The sequence below is a fragment of the Emydura macquarii genome, unplaced genomic scaffold (assembly GCF_026122565.2).
Source record: "Emydura macquarii macquarii isolate MOO-44397 ecotype Brisbane River unplaced genomic scaffold, CSIRO-AGI_Emac_v2 contig_499, whole genome shotgun sequence".
Classification (NCBI taxonomy): Eukaryota; Metazoa; Chordata; order Testudines; family Chelidae; genus Emydura; species Emydura macquarii.
In genome coordinates, this window is record NW_027130636.1 from 15,656,922 (window position 1) to 15,682,660 (window position 25,739).

At 44.1% G+C, this 25,739-nt stretch overlaps 2 protein-coding genes across 6 annotated transcripts in view; one reads left to right on the plus strand and one right to left on the minus strand.

Moving 5' to 3' along the window:
- ATG4B (autophagy related 4B cysteine peptidase) overlaps positions 1-14,992 on the minus strand; it is a 38,224-nt gene extending 23,232 nt beyond the window's left edge. For 2 of the 3 annotated variants that reach the window (XM_067538989.1, XM_067538987.1), the window contains exons 1-3: positions 14,856-14,992; positions 6,020-6,118; positions 5,335-5,406 (exon numbers count right to left, since the gene is read on the minus strand). In XM_067538989.1, the coding sequence (XP_067395090.1) occupies positions 5,335-5,406; positions 6,020-6,118; positions 14,856-14,925 (241 nt within the window). In that variant the 5' untranslated portion in view covers positions 14,926-14,992. Of the gene's footprint in view, positions 1-5,334; positions 5,407-6,019; positions 6,119-14,674; positions 14,773-14,855 lie in introns of those variants that run through there. The other variant, XM_067538988.1, reaches the window with a different exon arrangement.
- A 482-nt stretch (positions 14,993-15,474) lies between these two features.
- The window catches only part of THAP4 (THAP domain containing 4), a 41,691-nt gene continuing 31,426 nt past the window's right edge, over positions 15,475-25,739 (plus strand). For 2 of the 3 annotated variants that reach the window (XM_067538984.1, XM_067538985.1), the window contains exons 1-2: positions 15,475-15,625; positions 19,328-20,487. In XM_067538984.1, the coding sequence (XP_067395085.1) occupies positions 15,549-15,625; positions 19,328-20,487 (1,237 nt within the window). In that variant the 5' untranslated portion in view covers positions 15,475-15,548. Of the gene's footprint in view, positions 15,626-19,327; positions 20,488-24,966; positions 25,059-25,739 lie in introns of those variants that run through there. The other variant, XM_067538986.1, reaches the window with a different exon arrangement.

Genomic DNA, 25,739 nt, shown 5'->3' on the forward strand with positions numbered 1-25,739 from the left:
GAGGAGGAAGTTTGCCTCTGTGGTCTTGCTACTTTCTACTGTAAACCAGGTTAATTTATGAAGTTCACTAATACTAAGCCTGTAGAAGTTTAAGTTAACTGACATTCAGGGGAACAGAGAGACAAGGTGGGTGAGGTAATATTTTATTGGACCAACTTCTCTGTGAGAGAGAAAAGTTTTCAAGCCACATAGAGCTCACATGTTATCGTCTTCCACCATCTCTGCCTCAAATAATGCACAACAGCGACATCACCACTCACAATTACCACATCCCACCAACAATCATGCTTCCTATCATGGGTCCAAGTCATCCAAGAAAACTTATATAGCTTGTGACAAAGCTCTTCCTCTACCTAGGTGGGTCCAGCACTTCTTTCTAGCGGTAGGTCGGGGAACTGCTTCACCCCTTAGTACTTCCACCCTCTAGTGGTGGATGAGGGTAATACAGCCTCTCTAAGATGGCCGCTCCCTGCTGGTCCCAGTCCTGTCTCTGGTTCTTAGAGGCCCTTGCCTCTTCGCTGGGGCTCTTGTCCCTCCAGTGAATGGCTGGTAAAGGGTGGGGGAAGGGCCCAGTCCCACCCTTGACTCCAGGCCCCAAACCAGGGACCCTACAAACTACAGCCTAACACTATGGCTTCAGAAAAGCTGCTAGCTTCGCTGGGTTACTTCCCCGTGACCACTGACAATGTCCGTACCCTGCTCAGACAAGGGCCCTTCCTTGGACTCCTTGCCAGGGGAGGCTCTTGACTCCTGACAGCCCCACTAGGCATCATAGTGCCAAACCAAATGTCCAGTTCAATCTTCCCCTTCTGGCAGGCTCTTTTCCCTCAGGCCTCCAGGCCTGGGGAAGGTCCTTTGCTCTCTTCGGGCAGGGTTTTCCCTCCCCCAGTCTTTGAACCTGCAGGGTTCTCTCCTGCCAATGTTCTGCTCCTTCTCCTACACCCTCCTGGCTCTTGACAGTGTCTTGTTTGCTCACACCCCCTGGGAGCTCACCTCACTCCCACAACTCCAGCCACACCCTCTCTCTGGAAAAAGGCTTTTTAACAAGTCCTGGGCAGGGCCTTGATTGGCTCCAGGTGTGTTAATTAACCTAGAGTAACCCCTGCTCAGCTATCAGGGAAAAAAGGACTTACTGATCCTGGGGCTGATATATCAGCTTTCCAGCATTCTCTGGTAGCCATTAGGTCTGACATTGTCACAAACTCCTGTTCAAAACTATTAGTTCTCAATGGGCTTGTTTTAATCTGGGGTCATATAGAACCAGGGATGAGCTGAATGAGACATATCTGCACACCACTGCACGCTAAGCCTATTTGAGAAACAGTCCCAGCTGGCTAAAAGCTCTAGAAGAATTAAGTTATATTAAAAATCAAAGGTGGAATCAAAAGATACTACAAAATCCTCTCTGTGCTTTGGCACTTCTTAGAGCATGGAAAAACATTGAACACCCTAGATCAGTGGTTCCCAGCTTGTGGCCCAGGGGCCAAAAGTGGCCTGTAGGGTCTTTCAAAGTGGCCCACCACTCCCCTCCCACTGGCTGCAGAAGGGAGCCACCATCTAAGGACTTAAGTGGAGTGTGTTGCACTGGTCTTGTAGCCCTGCGGCAGGCTCCTTGCTATAGCCAAGGGGATGGGAGATCAGCACTCCCCTCCCCCTGGTTGTTGCAGGATGCATGGCAAAGTGCTCCTCCTGCATCCATAGGCACTGGGGTCCCTCCTGGAACCAGAGGGAGGGAAGCACTGATTTCCTGTTCCTCTGGCTGCAAAAGGGAACCACTGCCTAGGGACCCAGTTGGAGTGCACAGGGCTACAGGATGCATGCAGTTTCCCTGCTGCAGCCAGGGGGACAGGAGATCAGCAAGGAGGAAGCCTCCTCGCTGAACTTCCGTCTGGCTGCAGTGGGGCGGGGAGGGGCTGATAGAGCAACCAGAACCTACTATGCTTCAGGAGGGGCAGGACTCAAACTCAGTGCCTTATGGTTTGGCCTACACTTAGCAGGCCACCCAGCATGATTTAGGTGCCAGGCCATGTGCTTCAGTGTGTAGTGACAGTCACTCATCTACACTAGTGCTTTGTCTGTGAGTGTGTGACATAGGTGTAAAATAGTGAATGTAAAAATAACCACAGAAGCATCAAAATGTTTACTTTAAATATGTAGTGATTTGTAGTCCTTAATGGTGAATATGTCAATACATTTTTTTATGATCTGATACACTGATGGCCCTTCACAGTTGTAAAAATTATATTTGTGGCCCTCGACCCAAAAAGGTTGGGAACCACTGCTCTAGACATTGCAAGATTGGTGTCCAGAACCCCTCTTGTGAGGCAACCCTACAGGATTGCTCTTAAATGGTAATCCAGACCCGCAGAAAGGGTAGGTAGCTAGCATTAATTTTGTAGGTGACATTTCTTAATCAAATTATCTTAAATCCTTCCAGTAACTGATCCAATTTTCTCTTCTAATAAGTTCTTATCAATCCCTACAATACAATATTGGGTCACTTCCACTTCATAGAGAGTTGAATATTCCAAATTTAATAATGATGAGACCCTTTCTTCCAGCAATGGGAAACAAAGTTCTTGTGCTTAACACAAAATAAAGAAATACAAAATGTAAAATAAAACATCTACATATGATCTTATTGCATGCAAACTAAAACAAAGTGCTATGATAAAAGATAGAGATAGAATAAAGAAATTTCCATCTTAAAGTATCTACCATGGAATTGTGTATAACAGACTAGGAATATGTACAAATGGAATGAATTGTACTGGTAGAATGAAAATTCTCCACTAGATCAAAGGCTTTCTCACAGGTCCTTTTCCTGAAGATGACTCTACTTTCTTTGTGTGCAATTTTATATATTAAAATGGGATGGAAATCAGAGGAAACCATAACAGTGTGTAAATGGAATTATAGATCTGTGCCCTACCAATGGAACAGTGGTTTAGACTCAGAAATATCAGGAATTTTAGGCTACTTACAATGGGTACAGAATGGTCCACTCTTCCATTTCTTTAAAAGCAATTATCTAACGGGATTTGAAACATCCCCCGAACACCTACTGCAGACACAACTGAATATGTTAGCTGGTTGCATTGAAGCCTAGACTCATCCTGGGTTCAACCTTGACTGAGCACATAGAAGTGAAAGGGATTAACCAGTCTCAAAATTTTTCCTAGTGTAGAGATTAGATGAGGGTTAGTTAACGTTTTAGCAAATATCAATCTGATCTCAACCTCACTGTCTAAATTAGACAAACCCTAGATGAACTTAACTTGTTGCCCTGAATGCAGGGTGGTTGTAGTCATGTTGGTCCCAGTACAGTAGAGACACACAGCGAGTGAGGTAATATCTGCTATTGGACCAACTTTGTTGAGGTGAGAGACAAGCCTTCAAGCCACACAGAATTCTTCTTCAGGTCTGGGAAAGGTATTCGCAGGCCTTATCTACACTTGTGGTTATGCTGGCAAAACTTTGTCGCTCAGGGGTGTTTGCTGACATAAGCGTGAGCATAGCCGTGTTACGTTGGGAGGAAAGAGCTCCCCCACCGACATAATAAATGAGCGTCTCCCACTGACATAGTGCCGTCCACACTCGCACTTATGCCGGCAAAACTTATGTCGCTCCCCAGAGTGACAGTGTTTTGTCGGCATAACCGCGAGCATAGACAAGGCCTAAGGCATTGTCTACATTTAAAAAATAAGTCGACTTAATATAGGTCTAATATAGTCGACCAATAGAGGTTGACTTACAGCCGACATACACTGCCTTCCTTCGGTCGGTGGAATGCGTCCTCACTAGGAGCACTTCCATCGACCTAAGGGGCAGTGCAGGGTCTCAGTTCCCTGCCGGGCTCCAGCTGCCTACAGCTTCCTTGGTCCCACCCCACAATCCGGAGCCAGAAACCAGCCACCCCAGCTTCCTTGTCAATTTAAGTAGTGAAATTGACAAGAATGACAGCCCCTCCACCGCTGTAAAGGGACGCATTGTCTACATTGACACTGCATCGCCCTAGCTATGCTGACAAAAGCCCTATACCTCTCATCAAGGTGGTTTTATTTTGTCAAAGAAACAGGGCAGTTTTGTCGGTGGGGGGTGGAGGGGTGATTGCAGTGTGTACAGCACTGTTTTGATGACAAAAGCTGACTTTTGTCAACAAAACTCTCTAGTGTAGACCAGGCCTCAGTTAAATGCAAGGTGGAACAGACTGTTTGGCATAAGAAGTTAACACATGTTCTAAGGGACCATTCAAAGGAGTATTGCCTATTTACACATCTGCAGTCATAGGACAAAAAGAGGGGGTTAGTACATAAGAATGGCCATAGTGGGTCAGACCAATGGTCCATCTAGCTCAGTATAGAGGCTTCAGAGAATGAATAAAACAAGTAATCATCACGTGATCCATCTGTCGCTCTTCAGCACCTCTTTTCTATGGCATTTATCTGGCCCTGTTAACACAGTACTGGCACCTTACAGTCATTACTGGATCTATCCTCATAACACCCCTGTAAGTCAGGACAGTGCTGTTCTCCACATTATACAGGTGGGGAACTGAGGCACAGACAGGCTAAGGCCTTGCCTACACTAGCAATTATGCTGGCAAAACTTTTGTTGCTCAGGAGTGTGGGGAAAAAAAAAAAAAAAAAGCAAACCCCTTAGCGACATCCGCTTTGCCAGCATAAGCACTAGTGTAGCCATGTTAAGTCAATGGGAGAGAACTCTCCAACTGACATAATAAAGCAACTCCCACCAACATAGCACTGTCCACACAAGGGCTTGTACTGGCAAAATTGATATCACTCGATAGGGGTGTTTTTTCACACCCCCAAGTGACAAAAGTGTTGCCAGCATAAAAGCTAGTGTTGCCAAGGCCTGAGTTAGCCAAGGACACACAAGGAGTTTGTGAAAAAGCAAGGAATTGAACCTGTTTCTCCCGAGTCCCACACTATCACCCTAATCATTGAACCCTCCACTTCCCACTTATGACAAAGTAGTACATTTCCTCCATATCCACTATTGCCCAAGATGTAACCAAATGCTAAGAGGCCAGGGATAGGCGTTGAAGGTGGTGGCTTTGACAAGGGGCTCCCCTCACACCTTGGGGTGTTCCCTTAACACTGCACTAGGTCGGTGTGTTTTCTAAAAGCACTCCGGTCCTTTACTGCCACTCCACTTCAAATACTTACTTCTGACAGGATGGTACCTTGTACATATCCCAGATCCGAAGTCCAGTGAGCTCAATGGAAAGGCTCCAGTTGGGTCAGGTCCTAAGAGACAAGTCAGACTCCTTTGCAGTATAGAGTTATTTTCTTAACTGTCTTTGCTACTTACCAATGGCAGGAAAGTTCCTTCTGTATGTGAACCAAAGCCGAGAGGTCACATCCAACAGGATCTCCTCTTTCTCTGAAGAATTTTCAGAAACAAACGCACATAAATGACATCCCTCAGAAAGACACCAACCCCACCTAAATCCCATCACTTAATCACTTTCACTGATGATACTGCTCCTCATTCAGAGCTTGGCTTGACAGGAGCAGGAAAATATTCCATGAAGGATGGACCAGTCAAAGATCCAGCCTGCAGGGCAGGAGAGGCCTGGGAAGAAAAAACAGGGCCATGTGTGGAGAAAACAGTCTTTACTACTTCAGTCTCTCCTTGCCAACGTTAGTCTTCCCTTGCTTTAAGCAGTGTGGCCCTGTATCTCCAGCCAGGAAAGTGGGAGAAGAGGGTGTTCTACAATCCCTGTAGCCAACAAATATTCTCCAAAAATGCAGCAGGAGCGCCTGAAGGTAGGAGGCCAGGCTATCCTGGGAACAAGCAGGGGAGCTCATGACAGCATGTATTGTAAGCAAAATGCCTATCAGCTAGCAAGCAGGGGCTGCACTTCTGCAGGTTGCTCTTTAGAAAAAGCTGGGATCACATAAGAGTTCAAAACACTACATAGGATGGGTTGATGTATGTAAAGCCCTCAAGCCCTGAAAAGCATTGTGTAAGTAGTAGTATGTGAGTGAAGTACCTGTAAATACACTGTATTTTCTCCCCAGTATCCAAACAGGCTCTTTGGTCTCAGGGAAATCTTCATACTCAAACCTGAGAGTATCATAGGTAAGAGTAGCTGAAGAGAAACAGAAAACACAGAAATCACATTCACTGTGGTTTGTTTTTTCCAGTTTAAATTATGTAGTAATACATGTTGAGGTTTTGGTAAGGATTTGGTAAGAGTGCTATTGATCACATTAATACTGAATACCACCTAGCTCTTATCTAGTGCTGTACATCAATCAATCTCAAAGCACATTACAAAGATGGAATGGGGAAACTGAGGCACAGAGTGGGAAAGTGAGTTGCCTAAGGTCACCCAGTAGGTCATTGAAGAGCCAGCAACAGAATGCAGGTCTCCTGAATCCCAATTCAGTGCTCTACCCACTAGATCACAGTGCTTTGATAAAACCAGTAAACTGGAGAAAATTGCTGCATCAATGAGCAAAAGCTCAGCATTGAACCAAAACACAGGAATCGCCAAACGGAATCAGACCAAACGTCCATTTGACTCAGTATCCTGTCTCTGACTGTGGCCAGCATCAGCTGCTTCAGAGGAAGGTGCAAGAACGCTGCAACAGGCAGAGGTGGGATAATCTGCCAATCCCCAACATAGGTCTCAATTCGGTCTCTAATAGTTTGACATGGTCTTAAACCTTGAAGCACGAAATTTAATATCCCTTTTAGAATGTCCAGACTTGTTATTAACAACAAACAAGTCCCTTCTCCCAGAGAAAACAGTTTTTTGGTGGTGCAGTGAGAAGCCTAGAATTAAATTAACATGGATACTAAATATTCTTCTCAAACCCTTCTGTGGGTCTGAAAATTGCTCCCTTGTTAGAACCAAACATGCAAAAGTCTGCTCAAAAAATAGAGTCTGCTGGCTGGGGAAAAGTTGAGATGATGCCCTTTATCCATATCACACCACAAATCATGTGAAAAAAATGGGATCTATGCTGAGTCATCCAATCCAGAGGTTGCAGGCTTGTATATTATCCATTCTACTAGTTTCCTTCATAACATGACCTGGATCAGTGCTTAAACATGTTTTTCTAACAAATATCCAGCATTATTGATGCATTTCAAAACAACCCAGCAGTGTAGTCTATTGCAAAGCTCCCAATCAGGGCTGTGAGTCTCTCCACAGAAGCAAACAAGCAAGTCTGATATGGCATGCTTAGTCAGGTTTATTGTTTGGAACTTCTGCACAACATATTAGTGAAAACAGGGCTCCACTATATGGCTTGGTAACTGTTGATCTGAGCTCCCAGGAAAAATGTTCTTAATAAAAATGTGTCAGAAGACTCAGTTCCAATCACTTTTTACTTTACATGTGTCATTCTTGAATAAGCTTGAGCAAGCTGCACATCAAATTGTAACAGCTTTACGTGGTTGTGCTGTACAGACAAGATATTCTCAGCAACTATTTTAGCTGAGACAAGATTCCATAAATTACCCAGTGATACAGCTGACATGAAATCACACAGCACACTCCATTCCCCTCGGTAACTGTGTCTACTGTCTGCCTCTTAGCTTTCTGATGTGACTCAGTGGCCATTTATCAGTCGCCATCTGTGCTGCTGATTTCACTGTCCTTCATTCTAATTTCATGAGTAGAATTCTATACACACAAATTCAGTTCTCTTAGAAATTGGTGGTTTATCACCACTGTATTTCGGGCTTGCCTACACGCGAAAGTTAGTTTGAATGAAGTTAGCTTATGATTTTAAAGCACAGTAGCTGTTTGTGAACACTATGTAGACAAGTGCTCAGCCTGGCTAAGTGTTATCACAGTTTTACAGGTGAGGTCAATAATTCCTTTACAGTTGGTACTAAAAAAATTTAACAGCATATGCAGGGTCAAAAAGATTCTGCTCTTCCTCCTTTCAGCCATGCAGGTTAACCTATGTTACATTCAGAAAAACAAGACAGACAAGATGTTTTTGTCAATGAGACCACACAGGTCCCACTCAGATCTTCTGCCTCTTGGTCTTTCTAACCAGGAATGTCATGATCTGAGCGTAGCAATCTGCCATCACTGGTAAACTGTAGTTTTAAGTAATAGGGCTCTATCTACATAAATGGGGGGGACTAATTCCAAATTAAGATCTGATTGGACAGACATTTTTCACAGTATGGACCACATCTTAATAGAGACAATGATCTCCTGGACACCTCTCTTCCCATGGGCAATGCCTTCCCTGCTCACTTGCTATAGCATGACTTCTTTGTGGCAAGCACAGCAATTCTTTGCATGGGAAAATATTAATATGATGTAGCAGCAGAAAAAAGGATTAGAGCCAAACCCATATAACAAGCCACCATGTCTAAGACCACCACCGATCAACAAGCCACACTTTGGTTTATCTTCTTTCACCTTCTCCTTACTACAACCAACTGATAATTGTGCTATCAATGCTTGTCTGTCTACACTAAGCCCCTGTGTGTTTGGTACTATTTGTGACAGATGGTATTTTCATAAACCTGTATTTGAACCCAAAATAATCTTCACCCTTCTCCTTCTGCACCCCAAATGCACAGGCTTATTTGCAACCCAAAGGTGAATTTATTATTAATTTTTGCAAAATTCTGTGCACTCACTTGAGATAGTCTTAACGTTTTTTACGTTGACACTTTTCAGACAAGTATTAAGCCATCTTTGAGTGATGAGCTCTATTTTTAGGATTTTCAAACTTGCCATGGATCAAGCACTCAGTGAAAATACTTGTTTAAATAAATTGGAAAAAAGGACTGTATTTACACAGTACATGACTCTCCACCTTTACCCCTTCAATATACATCTCTGCCCATATATCTTAAACACTGCACATTAAATGAGTATGAGCTGGTTGAGATGGCCAAGTTAAACTTTGCTTGGCTGGTCTCTCTTATTCAGGGCTGGCCTGGGACGAACCTGCACCCTTAGCAAGGCATCACTCTCCCATCAGCCTCCACATTTTTTGAATTCCCAATCAGTAGCTGATACATTCAGTTCAAATTTTACATGTTCCACAACTTTCTTTTCTACAAGCACACAGGGACCATGTGATTTGAAGCTGGCAGAGTGGTGAGTGAGAGACCAGCTGGGCCCTTTCCAACTCACTGAAAGTTGCCATGGGAAGAGGTGAAGCATGTCTATCGGATTCCCAAGCTGCACACTACAGAGCACAGTGTGCTCACAGAATCCAAAGACCCCAGAACATGCAAAATTTTATTTGAACACAGTCACTATGCACATCCAGGATAATAGTTGTAAGGCCCCATTCCCACAACTGGACCTGCACACTCAGTTCCCTGCATCAGCATGGAGCCCCATTGGCGGCAACGGGGTTCCCTCAAGATGTAGAGGCTCACCCATGCAGATTCAAGTGCACGACCGGAATCTCAGACTGCACATTCAACAGAAATCAGTCAGATACACTAGCTGGTCTCTTGCTTATTAAAGAAAAATATAGGTGACAACTCAATGTGAGATGTGACATCCATTCAACAGGAAAGTTAAGATTTTACATGCATGTCAGGACAGTCAAAATTATGGTTCCTGGTGAATATAATTATGACACACTCCCCATTATAATGGGCATGCTAGTGTGCCAGGTATATTTAAGATTACCAGAGCATTTTCACTATAAACTCCATTTTCAGGTGATCAAGTTTTCCAAAAGTTCCACCCACTGGGCTGAAATTCTCCAGACCTGCTGTACACCCAAAGATGAATACCTAGACAAGTTTAAACAAAACAGTTCTGCTATTTTTGAGTATGAGAAGAGTGGGGAAAAAGCATACATGCACATATTTTCTCCATTCTAGAGTTTTGTTGGAGTAATTCCTTTCTTGGACGCTTTAGAGTCAAAATGGCTGGAAATAAAAGGTGGAAATTAGGCCGGCAGAAAGTCTTTTGAATGTTCAGCTGAAAGTCAGTTGAGATTTGGCAGAGTTATGAGGCTTCTCTGAAGACAATGCTTTTTGCACCACAAGTTTTGAATATGCGTATTTTAACAACCATCTACTAGTATTCCGAAAGGGAGAAAAGTTGCAATGGATACGTGTGCAGATAACAGGTGCACATTAAATAGGGCAGCCCACCTTCATTCAGTGCATATTTATTGCCTAGGTAGTCAAGGGGACTAAATGTGCCCAGTACAACGTTTTCAACTCTGCAAAGCGCAGATTCAAGAAGGCAGGGCTCTCTTGTCTCATGGACCCAGGCATGATGTGAACTACGCAAGGCTGTACAGAGTCCTTGCCTTAGTGAGTGAACATCTTGCATAGGATATACCACAGCATTGCAGCACCATCTCCCCCGCCTCCGACCCAAAGAATCACTTTGACCCTGTCTACACTTATCTACGGGATTCGGCGGCAGTCGACGGGAGTTACGCAAGCTACGCAAAATATTTGTGTGACTCCCATCGACTTCTGGGCTCCTCTTCTGAGCGCCATCTTCACTGCACTGCGCCAATGGGAACCACATTCCCATCGAAGCAGCGCTACACCACTTGCAAAGGTGGTCTTAGTATGTCGATTTCTGGATCGATTGAGCAGGTCTTCACTGACCGCTCAGTCGATCCAGAGAAATCGATCTGACGGCGGCGACTTTGCCGCCATCAGTGTACCCGTAGCCTTAGGTCAAGTTAAAAGGAAAAAGAAATTCCATACTAAGCCATTAAAAAATTACATTAAGAATATAAGGGTTGCACAGTTCAGCACTCAAGTGAGAAAATACTATTAATTCCACTAAGACAGAACAACCTACAGTTGCTCCCTTTTGCAGGCATTTAAGACAATAATTACAAAACATACTTTCTCTTATTATGATACAATGCATCTCCTACAGTCTTGTATGGTATGCACTAAATGATCCCTTACCTGTCTGTTTGCATCTTGTATATAAAAGGACTTTTAGAGTCAATTTATCTGGCATAAACAGTAGCATCAGTGGTAGGAGATTCTACACATTGATGTATTAAGGTTGTAAAACAACTGTATGATACTGCACTATTTGAGAAATTGTATGCTATAATCAGATAATATTTTAGTGCATAAGGGGATGAATTTAAGATTATAGGTGAAAACAGACATCTTCGGTACTTCTAAAATTTAAACATGAAAAATTGATGTTTAGTTCGGTTTTAGCACACTGAAAAGTTATCACATGTGCACACAAATGGGCAGCAAGTTAGTCATTGCCAGAACCAGGCTTTGAATTTCCCGATTTGTACATCATGTCAAATTGCAACCATCACACTAAGTTACTAAATGCAAGGACTGTCACTCTTACTGCTGTAAGGCAGTCTTACCAGCCACATTAACATTAGCTCTGTAAAGGGTAAAACAGCAAGTCATTGCAATACTTCTAGTGTTTGTTTCTGTGTCTATCTAAAAATTAGTAAGAAATCAAAGCTCTGATGACTCAAACAGAAACATGACCTATGAGTGCAGCAAGTGATTATTTTCCTTGTGCACACTAAGTAGAAGAGCTGATTTAAGCATGGGTGGTCTGAATAAGTTGTATAGGAACACTATAAAGATATTTCAACAAAATATATTTATTACCAGCACTCTCTGGAAGGCATTTAAGTAGAGTGAGACTGCAGGAAACCCTGGCTTTTCAATACCCTCTGGGGGGTTTTCTGAAATCACCAAAGTAGGAGAATGCCACAAAATTAGAGCTATCTTGCCTCTTGTTCCACACAATAGTATTTTCCAGACAGTGCCAGCAACTGTTTTAAAAACAGCTTCCCCAAGCCTACTCTCTTTCAATCTACTGACGCCAGAACTGCCAGGAATAGCGTCACTGTGCAGGAGAATATGTGCAAATGCATCATGTGATCATCTCTCTGAGCTGATGGGGTACATTACAGAGATAAACAAGGAGGAAACAGCAGACAGAAAGATACATCAATGAGAGGGGAAAAATTAAAGTAATACAATTAGTTGTTAGTAGCTGAAAAATGCCTAGTTAAAATATCTAACAAAAAGGTTTGAAGCCTCCCCATTTTTACAGGGAAAGAAGCAGCACACACTTCTCACAAAAAGCCTTAAATAAAATTAAACCCCTGTTGTGTTTAAGAGGTAAAAGAGAAGAGAAAGGCCCAGACAAACAAAAGATCTCAAAGGAAAAGCTAAGTACTTCAGATAGGGAAGGAAATCAGCCAGCAGGGTAACTCCTCTACTGTCAGTGCCCCATGACAGTAAGTGCAAACAGTTAAAGATCTGTTGACCTCTAATTGAAACAGATGACTTCCTCCCTCCAAATCTAACTGGCTAAGCAGAGTTGCAGGACAAAAGGGCCAAGAAGGTCCTGAAATTCCATTGCAGCAGAGTTCCTGAACACTGCAACAGAGAAAACCTGTAGGAGCCAACTTTCATTTGGATAAGCGAAGTTCAGCTAATTGAGGATCTACTGTACATCACACCATGGTTTTCTTCCCTTGATAAAACTTGTACCAAATAAGATAACACCTAAACTGCTAGATATGCTCTGCATACTATTCACTTGCTATATTATTCATCTTGCTCCCCATCAACAGGCACGCTAGGCTAAATGCAAACAAATATTGTGCTTTCATGTGCTATGATGCACTGGTCAAGGAGCCAGTTTAATATCCACAGCTGTAGAACTCTGGTTGTTAATACTACTAGCACTGCAGAAGAAAATTAAAGTCAACAGCCCTGGGGCACAGGAGTTATGGGTCCAAGATGAAAAATAAGCAGGGGCTGTGAATGGCTCAGGAGAATGTTAATCAGTAGAGTCATCCAATCCGCAAAAATGGTCTATGGATATAAAGTGGATATCCACAGATTTGCAGGGCTCTATTAATGAGAGTAGGGTATGGAGTCCATCTTTGGTTCAGTGGCTTACATGTGGCCCTGGAAAGAAGGAATCAAAATTACCACTGTATGATGGCTGTCAGACAATTGTTTGCAAGGAGTTGATTAAGTCCATTTCCTAATATAACAAAACATTAATGCTGGTCTTAATTGTCTCCCATGCTGGCAATCAGAGCAGAGAAGGGGAAAATGAACAGTGATTGAAAGAAACCAACTATCTCACTTCTGGAAGTGGTATCTCTATAAGTCTGCAAAACTTTCCCAGGAGAGTGGAAAAAAATTGTATAGACAACTGCTCTTCCTCTACAGTGAATTTCTACATCCAAGGCAGTCAAACCAGCATCACTGAAGCAGTGACGTGCCCTTTTCCATTACTCCAATTACAAAAGAAACAGGAGAAAAGCTGGAAGGAGGAATCTTTTCTAAAGTCTATAAACTGTCCACACAGCGTGCATCAGGCTACACACACCAGGCTGCAGAAGAAAGGAGGGTGGTCCTGTGAAACCAGAAATGCTGCTTCCAAAGAGCGTTACTGATGATGACCAAGCTAATTTCAAATGCTGAACCACACCTAATAGGAGCAGACTATTCCCACTCAGCACATACAGCCTTTCCCAAACTGCCATGCATAGCCTGGGGTTGGGGATGAAGATAGATCTGTTCTGTTTCAATTCAAGGTACTTTGTTTGCATAAAATGTTATGTAACCATTGCCAAACATAAAAGCCAAACCTTAGGTCTCTGTCAGAAACAGACAATGCATCAAGGATCTGCAGAGTGTCCACAGTTGTAAGTGTCCATGATAACATGCTATATCCCTCCTGTCTCCTTGTGTCCCTTCTAGGGCAAGCCACACTCTTCTCTCTAATGCCAGGGAGAACCCAGGCTATGTGCATGGTTAAGGGGGTGTCCCACACGTACCATGGTTGACACCTCCAATGCCAAGTTCTGGTAGAACTTTTTTATAACACGAGCCACATTTTAATAGAGACTGTCCTGGGCCATCCCCTCTTCCCCTATGAACACACCAGGTTGATGGCAGAAATTAACACATTTCAGCATAGTATCCCTCATTTTAGCTTTGCCCTTGTACTAACTGAGCTTAAAATGTTGATGCTGTGAGAGAAAAAACAGGGAGTCTTGGGAAAACAAGATACACCCAGAACCCCTGTCATGTGCAAATGGGGGTCACAGAGAACCCCTAACATGGGGAAGGGGTCAGGCTATAGGGAGTCCCTGAAATAAAGGAGGGTGAAACACATAGAGCTTGTAGGAGACAAAGGAGGGATGCAAAGAGCCCCTACAACGCTGAGCACCGTAGAAGAGCCTACTTAGAAGAGAAGTGTGTGACCCAGTGTATTCTTAACTTTCTATGTGAGTTAGCAGCAAGATGTGAGAAAGCATCACCATGGGCGCAGCCAGTGACCAACGGTCAATGAACCACAGTTTGGGACCCCACCTGCACACACCCCCTACCACCTTCCACCCCCCACCCCTGCATTGGGATCCCCAAGCCCCCCCCCCACACACACTACTCCCATCCCCTACCTTGGGGACCCCAGGCCCCCGCCGCCATCCTACGCGACCTTCCCCTCAAACCGCACCCCCCCCATGGGAGGTACCAAAGGAAAATGACCCCCAGTCACGGGGCCCCCCAACCCTCTAATCCCACCCCCCGCCCCACTGCGTATCCTGTGCCGGCGGGGAGGAGGAGGGCTAACACCGGTGCTCAGGGCAGCGGGGACACAGCCAGCCCGCCCGCCACGCCGGCTCTAGGCCGGGCTCCCGCCACCGCTCACCTGCGTCCATCCTACGATTCCTGCCTCCCGCCCGGCCCCAGGGCCAGGCCAGGCCAGCAGCGCGAGCTGCGGCGGCGGCTACTGCTGCTGCCTCCTCCACACACACACACACACACACAGGGCCACAGCCTACCCCGCTGCTGCCGGGCAGCCCGGCGCGTCCAATCAGAGAGATACTCACTGCGCTTCTCAATCGGGATAGGTCGACAGGGAACCTCGCCGAGTTCAGCTGCGCCGCACCGCTTCCTCATCTACCCGGGGGCCACCATTTTACTGTACGGACCCTTTGAGCTGAGAATGAGGTGGAGTCATGTGGCTCTAGACTGAAGCCGGGGGCGGGGAATAAGCGACGAATGATCTTTAAATGCTTTGCCCTTCCGGCTCCCTGCCCACTGCGCATCCCACCCCTATATACCGGCGCAGGGCAGACCCGATACGTGGGCGCCACCATCGTGTTGTACGGATCCGGAAAGGCCTGGGCCCTTTTCCAACACGATGGCTTCAGTTGTGCTCCATTTGAACCCCCCGACTGTCACAATCACCAGACAGAAACCCGCTCCCCACAAGCGTAACCCCCGCCTCCGAGAAAGAACCAGCGAGGTACAGAGAGGGGTGCTGGGAGCTGTCCCTCTCCGCGGTAGATGGCTCTGTACGGCAGAGCCTCGACCAAAATGGCGGCGGCCAAGTGGTCGTCGCCATCTTGGTTGACGGCACCGCCGTACAGAAGTCAGAAACCCCTTCCCCAGGGAAGGGGGGCAGCTGAGGTGACCTGGCTCCGCCATCTTGTTGTACGGCTGGCCTCGGCCCCTGTGTTGGGACTGGGACTGGGGGGGGTGAGGTGAGGGAACTGGGGGGAAGGGCCAGCCGGCCGGAGATGGTGATCTGCTGCGCGGCGGTGAATTGCTCTAACCGGCAGGGGAAGGTGCACAGAGGAGCCGTCTCCTTCCACAGGTAACAGCGGCCGCTGCAGCCGGCCCAGGCAGGTACCCCCGTCCCGACCGCCCAAGCCCGGCGCCCCCTGGGCTCGCGGCCGGAGCACAGAGCCGCCCCTCCCCCTCCACGGGCCAGGCCCACTGACTGGCTGAGTGAGTGACAGACACCGACCCCTCTTTATCCCATCCTGAGAGATCTCCCAGACAGACGGCCTCATTCCCCCTTATACACACCCTGTCCTCCTAGACTGACAGACACACACACAGCTGCTCATCCTTCACAGGTAGAACCAGTTGTCCTCCCCCGCGGCCAGGCAGCCATCCATCTTCTCTTTGCCCCCCACCACACACCCTTGCCCGTCTCCTTACTACACCTCCACACTGCCCCAGCCACACTCTACCCCCTTACAGAGCTACACCTGTTGTCCACCTGCCACTGCCCCTCACACACAAGTTCACCTCCCCCTGCCCTGACACACAGGAACATCTACCCCCTAGCAGGGACACACATACCTCCCACAGCCTAACACGCTCACACTTCTCTCTAGGTACATCCCCCAAACCAAGACAGACCCCTTTACCTCCCCAGGTCATGGACAGACACACATGTACCAACCTCCAGCCCTCCCTGACCCCTGCACACAGGCACACGTTCACCTACACCCTCCCACAGACTGATAGACATACTCTCACCTTTCTCCTCCATTAGACACATACTCTTTTCCTCTGTCCCCATGCAGACAGGCAGTCTAACTCCTGTCCTGTCCCTCCAACAGAAATACACAGAGCTGCCTTCATTCTCCATCCTCCTAAGAAGATGGAGAGTCACAGCTATCTTCAATCCCCAGATGCCCACATACCTTCTCATCTTCCCTCCTCAGAATGGCAGGTACTCATCTACCCCTGCCCTCCGCTCTTTGCAGGTTTCCCACTGACCCTGTAATGCTTAGTCCTGCTACATTTTTTGATGGTTGATGAAGAACTCTCATGTTTCTTCCTCTCCCATCAGACGCATTTTATCCTCCCCCTTCTCTCCTGCCCCAACACATGTATTTCCTGCATCCTGACAAATCTCCAACTGAACTGCATATAAGTGTTTAATCTTGCTGTACCTTTAAGGTCGTGATGGGGGACATACACATTCTTCCCTGATTCCCTGACACACATCGTTCCCCCTTTATGTCTCCTGACAGCCAGTATAGCTGCTTAGCCCTGCTGTACACTTCAAGTTGGTGATACAGGGGATAGTACATCCCCCTTTTCCCTAACAATCTATTTTTTTCCTTTCTCCAGACACACACTTCTTGATATCCCCAACCCTGCAGCTTTTCCTATAGTAGGCATCCCAACTGCTATATTTTTAGGCTGTTGATGACAAGGGATACATGCTTCCCTTCCCCACTGTCTTTATGTTCTCACTCTGCTCTTTTAGCCTTGTCTACATTAGGAAAGCATGGTGTTAAGCAAGTGCTTAATCATTTTAAAAAGTTGAGTTGGTTGACACTATGCTGAGCATAACTGCAGTCAGCCTAGACAAGGACAAGTTGTGTTTGGTATGGTGACAGATTTGATCATGAAGTCTAGCTGACAGCACGTTGAACATGACTTGTCTGCACTGGCCACAAAGCCCTGGTCAGCCTGTGTTGGCTAACTCTGTTGTTAAAAACCATAATTAAATACAATAACATTTCTACTACAGACAAGATCTAAAATGCATTTCTCTCCCACTCTTCAGTGTGTTTCCTCCCCTGCAGCTCTCCCCCTAGACGTATGTCGAGTCTACATTACAAAAACTTTGATGGTATAACTACTGGCAAACTCTCCTAGTTAAGATGCAGTTTATACCATCAAGAGTGCTTTTGTTTGTATAGCTTATTTTGTTCAGTGAATAAGCTCCACTGACAAAAGCACTTTTTTACTGGTATAATTACATCTAAATTAGGGCTTTTGCCAGTATAAAAATGTAAAATAAAATCACACCCCTCTCTCACATTGCTATTCTAGCAAAAGTTTCTAGAGTACACCTGCCCATAGTAATTCTTCTTATGCTATTGATGAAGAACACACACTTGAATTTCCCCCTTCCAAGCTCTTCACTAGCTAATGAAACTGCAGCTTAGTCTTGTTATAACCTAAGGCAGGCATTAAGGTCCATATACACACATTTCCCCCATTGCATATCTCAGCTAGTATGCATAATAGTTTTGTTGTCATGTACCCTTTTTGCTGGTGATGTGGGACACACATTCTTGCTCTTCTCTTGTGTCTTTGCTGACCAATGAGACAGCTTGGCCCAGAATAAGCAATAGGGAAAGAGGTTCCATGAGTTACATGCACACAGCTTTTTTTCTGAGATGTATTTTACTACTGCAGGTGGCATCTAGGAGAAACTCCATTAAATAAATGCTCTGTAGTAGTAGTCTTTTTCTCTTCCAAAAAAGCCAGGATAAAATATTGCTTTCCTCTTGTATTTAGAAAAACTGAAGACAACTCAAGAGCAAATTATATACAACACTTGTTTGTAATGAAATTGAGGAAATAATGTTTCCTGTGCACGAAATGAGTAATACAATAAACTTCACTTATGCACTTGTTGTCAGACTATACTGATTCTGTTCTCTAAGTCTCTTACTTAAAATCTGCAAACAAATAAGTTGTCCCTTTTTTCTGCAGACCAGTTAATAACTTTTATATCCATTATGCTTTGTTGTATGAATTTTGTGATTTGTTTTGTCATCTTTTGACATTCAGAAAGCTGATGATTTTTGGTTTGGAAGGTTGCTGAGCAATCACAATGGGTTTGGATAATATGGTGTTCCTGCCTTAACATATTCACTTCAGTCAGACGCTCTCTTAAAATAGTGGGTCATGTGGTCCAAAGTCACAATCATGCAAATGGAACTATGCATGTACCTGCATGCAGCCCGTGGGCTCTGCAGAAGTGTGGGGGGGTCCATCTGCCTAGATCCAAATGTAACCTTAGCAATGGTAATACTAAGCAAAATTGAGATGACTTATGCGAGCCCATTTCAAACTGTATCTTGTCTGCCTAGTTTAATTTTTTATTTTATTTTCTTCCCTCTCGGGTTATGAAAATCTGCTGAATTCCTCTACGAAAATGATTGTGTGTGAAGTCCTTGGCTATGATTTTGTTTTTTCTGGAGACATACTGTTGACAGTCTAAAATAAGCATTCATGTCAACTATAAGAAATATAGTGTGTGGAAAAATTACGATTTCTTAGCATTGAGGTCTGAACTGCAGGATGTTTTATATCTTGTTTAATATCCCTTCATTACATTGTATAAACACCAATCAGTCTCTGAAGATTGTAGATGGATTGGATTATTGTTCCAACAGTGGCTCATGGTTGTTCAAGGCAGAGGGTTTCACTATTCACATCTTGTCTTTCTTAACTTACAAGTACTGTCATGGTCTCTGACTGGTATAAATACGTAGTGGCGTGGCCAGTTGCTTGCTAGCTGATTTTAATAGGGGAACACAAAGCAAACTGGTTATGTCCTCTCTGAGGAATTTCATTGCCAGTCAAGGAAATGTTTAGCATTCCACTGAAACTTTCAATAATCAATCATCAACCACACATAACAAGTACTATTTTCTAGATAATTTTGGTTTCCTAAACTTATCGCCCACTGACACTGAGCGTCTTTGATTACAGAAATATCAACTTTTTTTTACCCTTTTATGCTTCTTGTTTGCAGATTCCCTCTAAAGGACTCAAAACGTCTGATCCAGTGGTTAAAAGCAGTTCAAAGGGACAACTGGACTCCCACTAAGTATTCCTTTCTCTGCAGCGAGCATTTCACCAAAGATAGTTTCTCCAAACGGCTGGAAGATCAGCATCGGCTACTCAAGCCAACAGCTGTGCCAACCATCTTCCAGATCACAGAGAAGAAAGTCAACAACCAGGATTATGTCAAAAGTAGAATTAAAATAGCAAGCCAAATATCTGTGAGGGATGGAGATCAACCAAGGGAAGGAGGCTGTAAGGTAGTTCAGAGAACCTTATTTTCTGACAAAGACTTTATGGTAATGCAAGGGACTAAAGAGATGGACCAAGTGACTCTGCAAGCTGAAATTGGCTCAATGTCTGAGCAAGGAGAGAATGTCTGTGGGCAGTTGGAAGGGCCTCTGAGAAGGATGTTAGCTGAAAATTTACTCACAAAGACAGGACTCCAGAGAAAGCCAGAAAGACCATCTGTGGGCGATAGTTCTGAACCCAACGTCCATACTGAGAGTTGGATAACAGATAGAAGTGGTGTATCAATTGATGACTTCACACCGCCAGTATCTGGGGCTTGCAAATTTATTGGCTCCCTCCACTCTTACAGCTTTTCCTCCAAGCACACCCGAGAGAAGCCATCTTTCCCAAAAGAGCAACTTGAGAAGAAAAGGCCAAAGAGAGATGTGGAACCAAGCTGCAGTAGCAATATCATGGGGCACAATAAGAGCTTAGCAGAAAGCTCCCTTAATTCATCACTTACTGCAACCCCTCAGAAACCTTCCCAAAGTTTGTCGGCATCCCCTGCAGACCTTACCCCTCAGCCAGCAACAGAGGCTGTGGTAGGTCAGAAGGGAGACACGGATGCCAACCCCATGTCAATCAATGAGGTCATCATTTCGGCCTCAGGAGCTTGCAAGCTCATTGACTCCCTCCATTCATACTGTTTCTCCTCTAGGCAAAGCAAAAGTGAAGTGTGCTGCCTACGGGAGCAGGTGGAGAAAAAGAATGGAGAGCTGAAGCTGCTGAGGCAGAAAATCAACCGCTCTGACAGCCAAGTCAAGAAGCTGAAGGAGAAGCTAGATGAACTAGCGAAGATGAGTTTCCCATACTTGAACAGTCTGCTGTCCCAGGACTGTGGTCAGTACCCTTTATAATTGCAGCAGAATTCATTCTTTTGACTAAAGTAAGGCTGTCTAGTTAAAGTGCACCTCTTTTGTAAGACTTTAAGGTCATGTCTGATTTAGGGTAATGTGTTCTGCCTTGCTTCTAAATAGAAAGTACTACAATTAGCCTCTACTTTCCCTTCCCCAGTCATTTTTAATTAGTTCAGTTTCAACATGAAACTGATCATAAAGGCCATAAGCAAATATTTGTGAAGTTTAAGGAAACAAAGGTCTGCTGTGGTCTAATTTTAAAACCCAACCCAAACTGGACTAGACCACAGCAAATTCATGCCCAACCCTAGCTCGTTGAGTTGTTTCATATCTGCCCTGAATCTGACACTTGTAGTTAGGTGGGTCCTGTTGGGTTTGGGTAGGATTGCAAGTGTCTACCTCACAATGCTGTCCTCGCCCAGCCTGTGGCTTCCTATCCCTGTTGTGCTGGACTCTGGGCCTGGGAGCCCTGGATCCCTCTCCCCAACCCCACACTCCACTTATCCTGCAGGAAGCTTCAGCAATGGAACTCCTGGATGTAGACACTATGTGATGTCTCATTCCACTAGAGCTCCCTCCTGCAGGACTGGGACGGCCAGTCCTAGAAGTGCCCCTTCAGGGATCTCGGCCACCAGGCAGTAGCTCTGAACATCCCCAGCACCTCTGCCCATGGGGCTTCCTGGGGGCAGGCATTGAGCCTGCCCAGCCAGCCAGCCCACATATCAGGCCAGCCAAGTCAGCATTGCCCTTCTCCTGCCATGTTGCAGTGTGTATGCAAGTGTCCCACCCTGACCTGCAAAGCAATGCAGAGTGGGGGCTCGGAATGCTCCAAGCCTCCTCTCTGCATCCTGGCACTGCTACGGCTTCCTGTTCGGGACGACAAAGACCCCTTTCCATGCAGCTGTCCCAGCATGCCTCATATTGCTAACTTCTCCAGCCTCCTGTCGCAACGTCCACTGGGCTCTAGGGACAGGGATCCTTCTGTCTCTCCCACCAGCCTGGTGCCGGCCTAACTCTCTCATAAGTCAGAATCTGACCTAAGCCCGATAGAGTTGAATTCTTTTCATACCCCAATGCAAAGCTGACACTTATAGTTGGGTCCTGTCAGGTTTGGGTCAGGTTGCAAGCCTCTGTAAGGAACCTTTTCTCTGGTGTCAGACCTTGTGTATGACTTAGAAGCTACTGTCACTAGCAATTCACTAGGTAAACATTGTGCAGTACCTGGTTGTATGGAGTGCAGTGGGCTGCATTAAATTAAGCTGAGCCTCCTAGCACCATCTTATTTGATTCTCTTTTAACCATGTTTTCACAATTTGAGAATCTGCGAATGGACTGTCACAGCTCCTAGGTGTTTGAGAAGCCTCCACTAGCCTTTTATCTTGATTTAAGAAGTAGTTTAGTTCTTGCCTCTTAATACTTACATTGCAAGGACTTCGTAGGGTATATAAAGTATAGGATAAGACAATTCTTAAAATACTATAATGCCATTATATAAATTGATGACATGCTTTCACCTGGAATGCTGTATTTAACTCTAATCACCTCATCTCCAAAAATCTGTAGCAGAAATTGCAGGAGCCAGAGACAGGTAATCAAAGTGATGGAGTGACTTTTGTATGAGAAGAGAGTGAGAAGGTTAGGAGTGTTTAGAGAAGATGAATAAGGAGGGGTATAAGATTAGAGATATATAAAATAATGAGTGCTATTCTTTTTTATTATACAAGAACAAGGAGACATTTAATAAAATTGGGTGACAAATTTAAAGCTGATAAACTTTTACATAATGCATAATTAACCTGTGAAACTCATTGTCACAAGATATCATTTGGGCCAAGAATTTAATGGGATTCAAAAGAGGAGTAGACCTCTAGACCTTTAAATAAATATACAGAGAACATCCAGAGTTATGTTACAAAGGATACATAATATAAAGGATATAAATCCTTCAGAGCATATGCCATTCCCTAATTGACAGCGTTCAGAAGAAAAACTTTTCTTATGGGTATTCCATTGTGGTGTTTCTTTCCTCTTCCTCTGAAGCATCTAGTACTAGATAGTGTCAGCAATAGGATACTACTTGTGTAAATGGACTACTGCTCTGATCCATGGTGGCAATTCTTATCTCCATACTCAATTAAGAGAAAATAAATTACTTGCTTATATTTTGGGTTGCTGTCCAACCTTATTTTTCCATGAGAAGGTCCCAGTTTTAACAGGTCTTTCCCATGGAAAAAAATCCCACATCTTAATGTATGTGGGGAAAAAATCACTCAAGTGATGTTAAGGTTTGGGTTTTTTGTTTGTTGGTCTCTGCAGGACTAGATAGTAGAAGTGAAGCTGTTCAAAATGGTTGTAACTTCATCCAGAATTTCCAACAATACTATAAACTACAAAATTGAAGCCTAAATAGTAGTACATGTCACTAAAACCCTGCAATAGCCTTATGATTGGTACCGTTAGTGTATATTTTTATATGCTCTTTGTGTGTCAACATAAAAGAATTCCTTAATCTGAACTGCTAGACAAATTTTTTTGGTTTACATAATTTGTCTCTTAATATTTTTAATATGTTCACATTTATTGGAACTCCTACAAATGAGCTGCTTATAAAATTGGTCCTTTGAAAGATGCTTTGCCCTAATTTAGTAAGCACCACAAATGATTTTCTGAGATACATGTGTTGTATAAGGGAGGACAAGAAGCAAACCTTTTTTGCATATTGCCAGATCTAATATTTTTGTCCAAGACAGAAAGCAATATGTGGATAATCAAACAAATTCTAAGGGATTATGAATTGTTTAATGCAAATGGTAAAGTTTACATTGGTAAAGTTTTAAGTGGTTTCCATAAATCTTAAAAAAGTGTTTATTTTAATCTCAGCATTCTACTGGCATGTACCACCTGCTCACACTTCTGTCTTCTTGTTATAATCTCCAAGAACCACTAATAAAACTGCAGTTGACTGCACAGTTGGGCAGTTTATATGCTGTATGACTGCTAAGGATAGATTGATACAAAGCTAAATCAAGAGCTCTGTCTGTTTCCTGAGAATCACATAAAGGAGACTTCATAATTTATCAATTAAATAATAATACTATTGGGAGAGACAAGCTGGGTGAGGTAATATCTTTTATTGTACAACTTCTGGGCATGGAAGAGACAAGCCTTTGAGCTGCACAGAGCTCTTTTCAGGTCTGTGTAGACACGAAGACCTGTGCAGACCGGAAGAAGGGCTCTGTGTAGCTCAAAAGTCGTCTCTTCCACCATCAGAAGTTGTACAATAAAAGATATTACCTCACCCACCTTGTCTGTCTATGCTGGGATGGACACAGCTATAGCACCACTGCAAATGATAATATTATTGTCTATTGGCATATATGTTTAGTTGACAGAACACTAACTGGGGCTCTTTTGGGTAAATAATAGACTTGTTGGGTTTTTTCATTAAAAATAGTCTAAATACGGTGATGCAGTATTAGATACATATTCATATGAAAGGCCACGAATGACAGCTTGGGAAACAAGCAGTTAAGGCTGAAATTTTGCTTTGTTTTGCCTGAACTTAAAGGCATGTTTCCCTTACCACTGAAGTTTTATCAGTGTGCATCTCAGCCAGAATGTGGTATATTTGCCTGTGACATATACAGCCAAACTTGCATCTTGCTTTTCTAAATGGACAGTCTATGACGGGGGTATGTAAGGTGATTAGGCAGACTGTCTTTGCAAGTTGATTATGCTAATTATTTTATGCCTTGGTTCCAATAACAATAAGCCAGCTGGCTGACCTCCCCTATCTCCTGCTTCCTGGCACTCAGCCACACCCCTCAAATTGCTGACACCAACATGAACCTTTGGCCCATCTGCAACTGTTCTGGGCCCCAGTATGGAGCCTCCCTATTGAATTGTTATGTATTCTGACATGTATTGGAGTCTGGGGTTTCTCAGCCCAGAGTGTGCCAGTGTGAGAGTCTGGTATCTGAAGTGTTCAAGACTTTAATTCATGTCAGAGCATGCAGTAAATCATTCAGTAGGAGCCAGAGTCCTAGAAAAAGGCAGCTGGGCCCAAAATTAACCTCCCAAGGGGAAATAAAGATGCTAGGGGGAAGAAATAAGGTTCAAAACTATGCTGAAAAGCTTGTGGATGGTCAGGGGAGGAAGAGAATGTTATGAACAACCCACTCCTATTGGAAACAAATAGTGCCAAATCCTCTTGTCCTGCTTGAAGGTTTCTCTTAACTATCAAATCTTACCATACCTCATCCCCTTTGATTAGATTTAGAAAGCAGTCCAGAAAGGGTGGGTCACGCTAATTGTGCCACTGCTGTGTATCAGTTCAGTTATTTTTGTAAGAGCCTTTTTTAAATTAAACTACAGCTCCCAGCAGACACTGGGTAAGGATAACATTCTCACCTAAGCATGAGATCATTTCCTATATAACCATCTTATCAACCAAGTGCAAAGCATTTCCTGGTGACCAAGGAAAGATTAGGGAGCTAATGTGAGCAGTCTAAAAAATAACCCTGGAGAATATGGCCAGCAGTGCAGCAAACACAGGTATGGTTAAATGCAATTAAAATATCATTTATTAGGCAGAGTTAAAATTCTAACATTCAAAGGTTTTTACTTCAGTGAAACCTCTTTTGAATTTAGTGTCTGCTTTTGTGAAGGCTGTGCTATGAAAACAGAAACAGTGAAGAATTGATCCACATCTGAAGCTAAGAATCAGCATAACATTTAGACTTCTCCCAAATTAGGTTTGTTTTAGAAGTCTTAGTAAATCTAATATACATACATTAGTGTTCAGAATAATTCTTGCATTTGAATGAAAACAGTTTTGGATGAATTGGATGGCTCTTGAGATTGGTAATAGGATATAAATGGGGGGCTTTTATTTTTGTGTGCTAGTTGAATCTGACACCTTTTCAGTGGTGTGTGTGAAGTGAGCTGGTGTTCTCAGTCCAGATCAGGTTAGCGTTACAAAACCAGTCAGCAAAATCCATTCCACTATTGATGGTGTGTCAGAGCCAAGGGTTGAATGATACTGGAGGCTGAATACCCTCATTCCTTTAAGTGGTTGCTCCATCCAGATCAGGGCTGTAACACATTGCTGGGGCAGGGTGGGGGAAGTTGTCCTGCTGATTCTTCTGTGATACTTGTTCTGTAGGCAAAGGGAGGGTTACAATATCTGAGGCTGTCTGGCAAAACCTGTCCTCAGCACTAAATGAATTTAAAAAA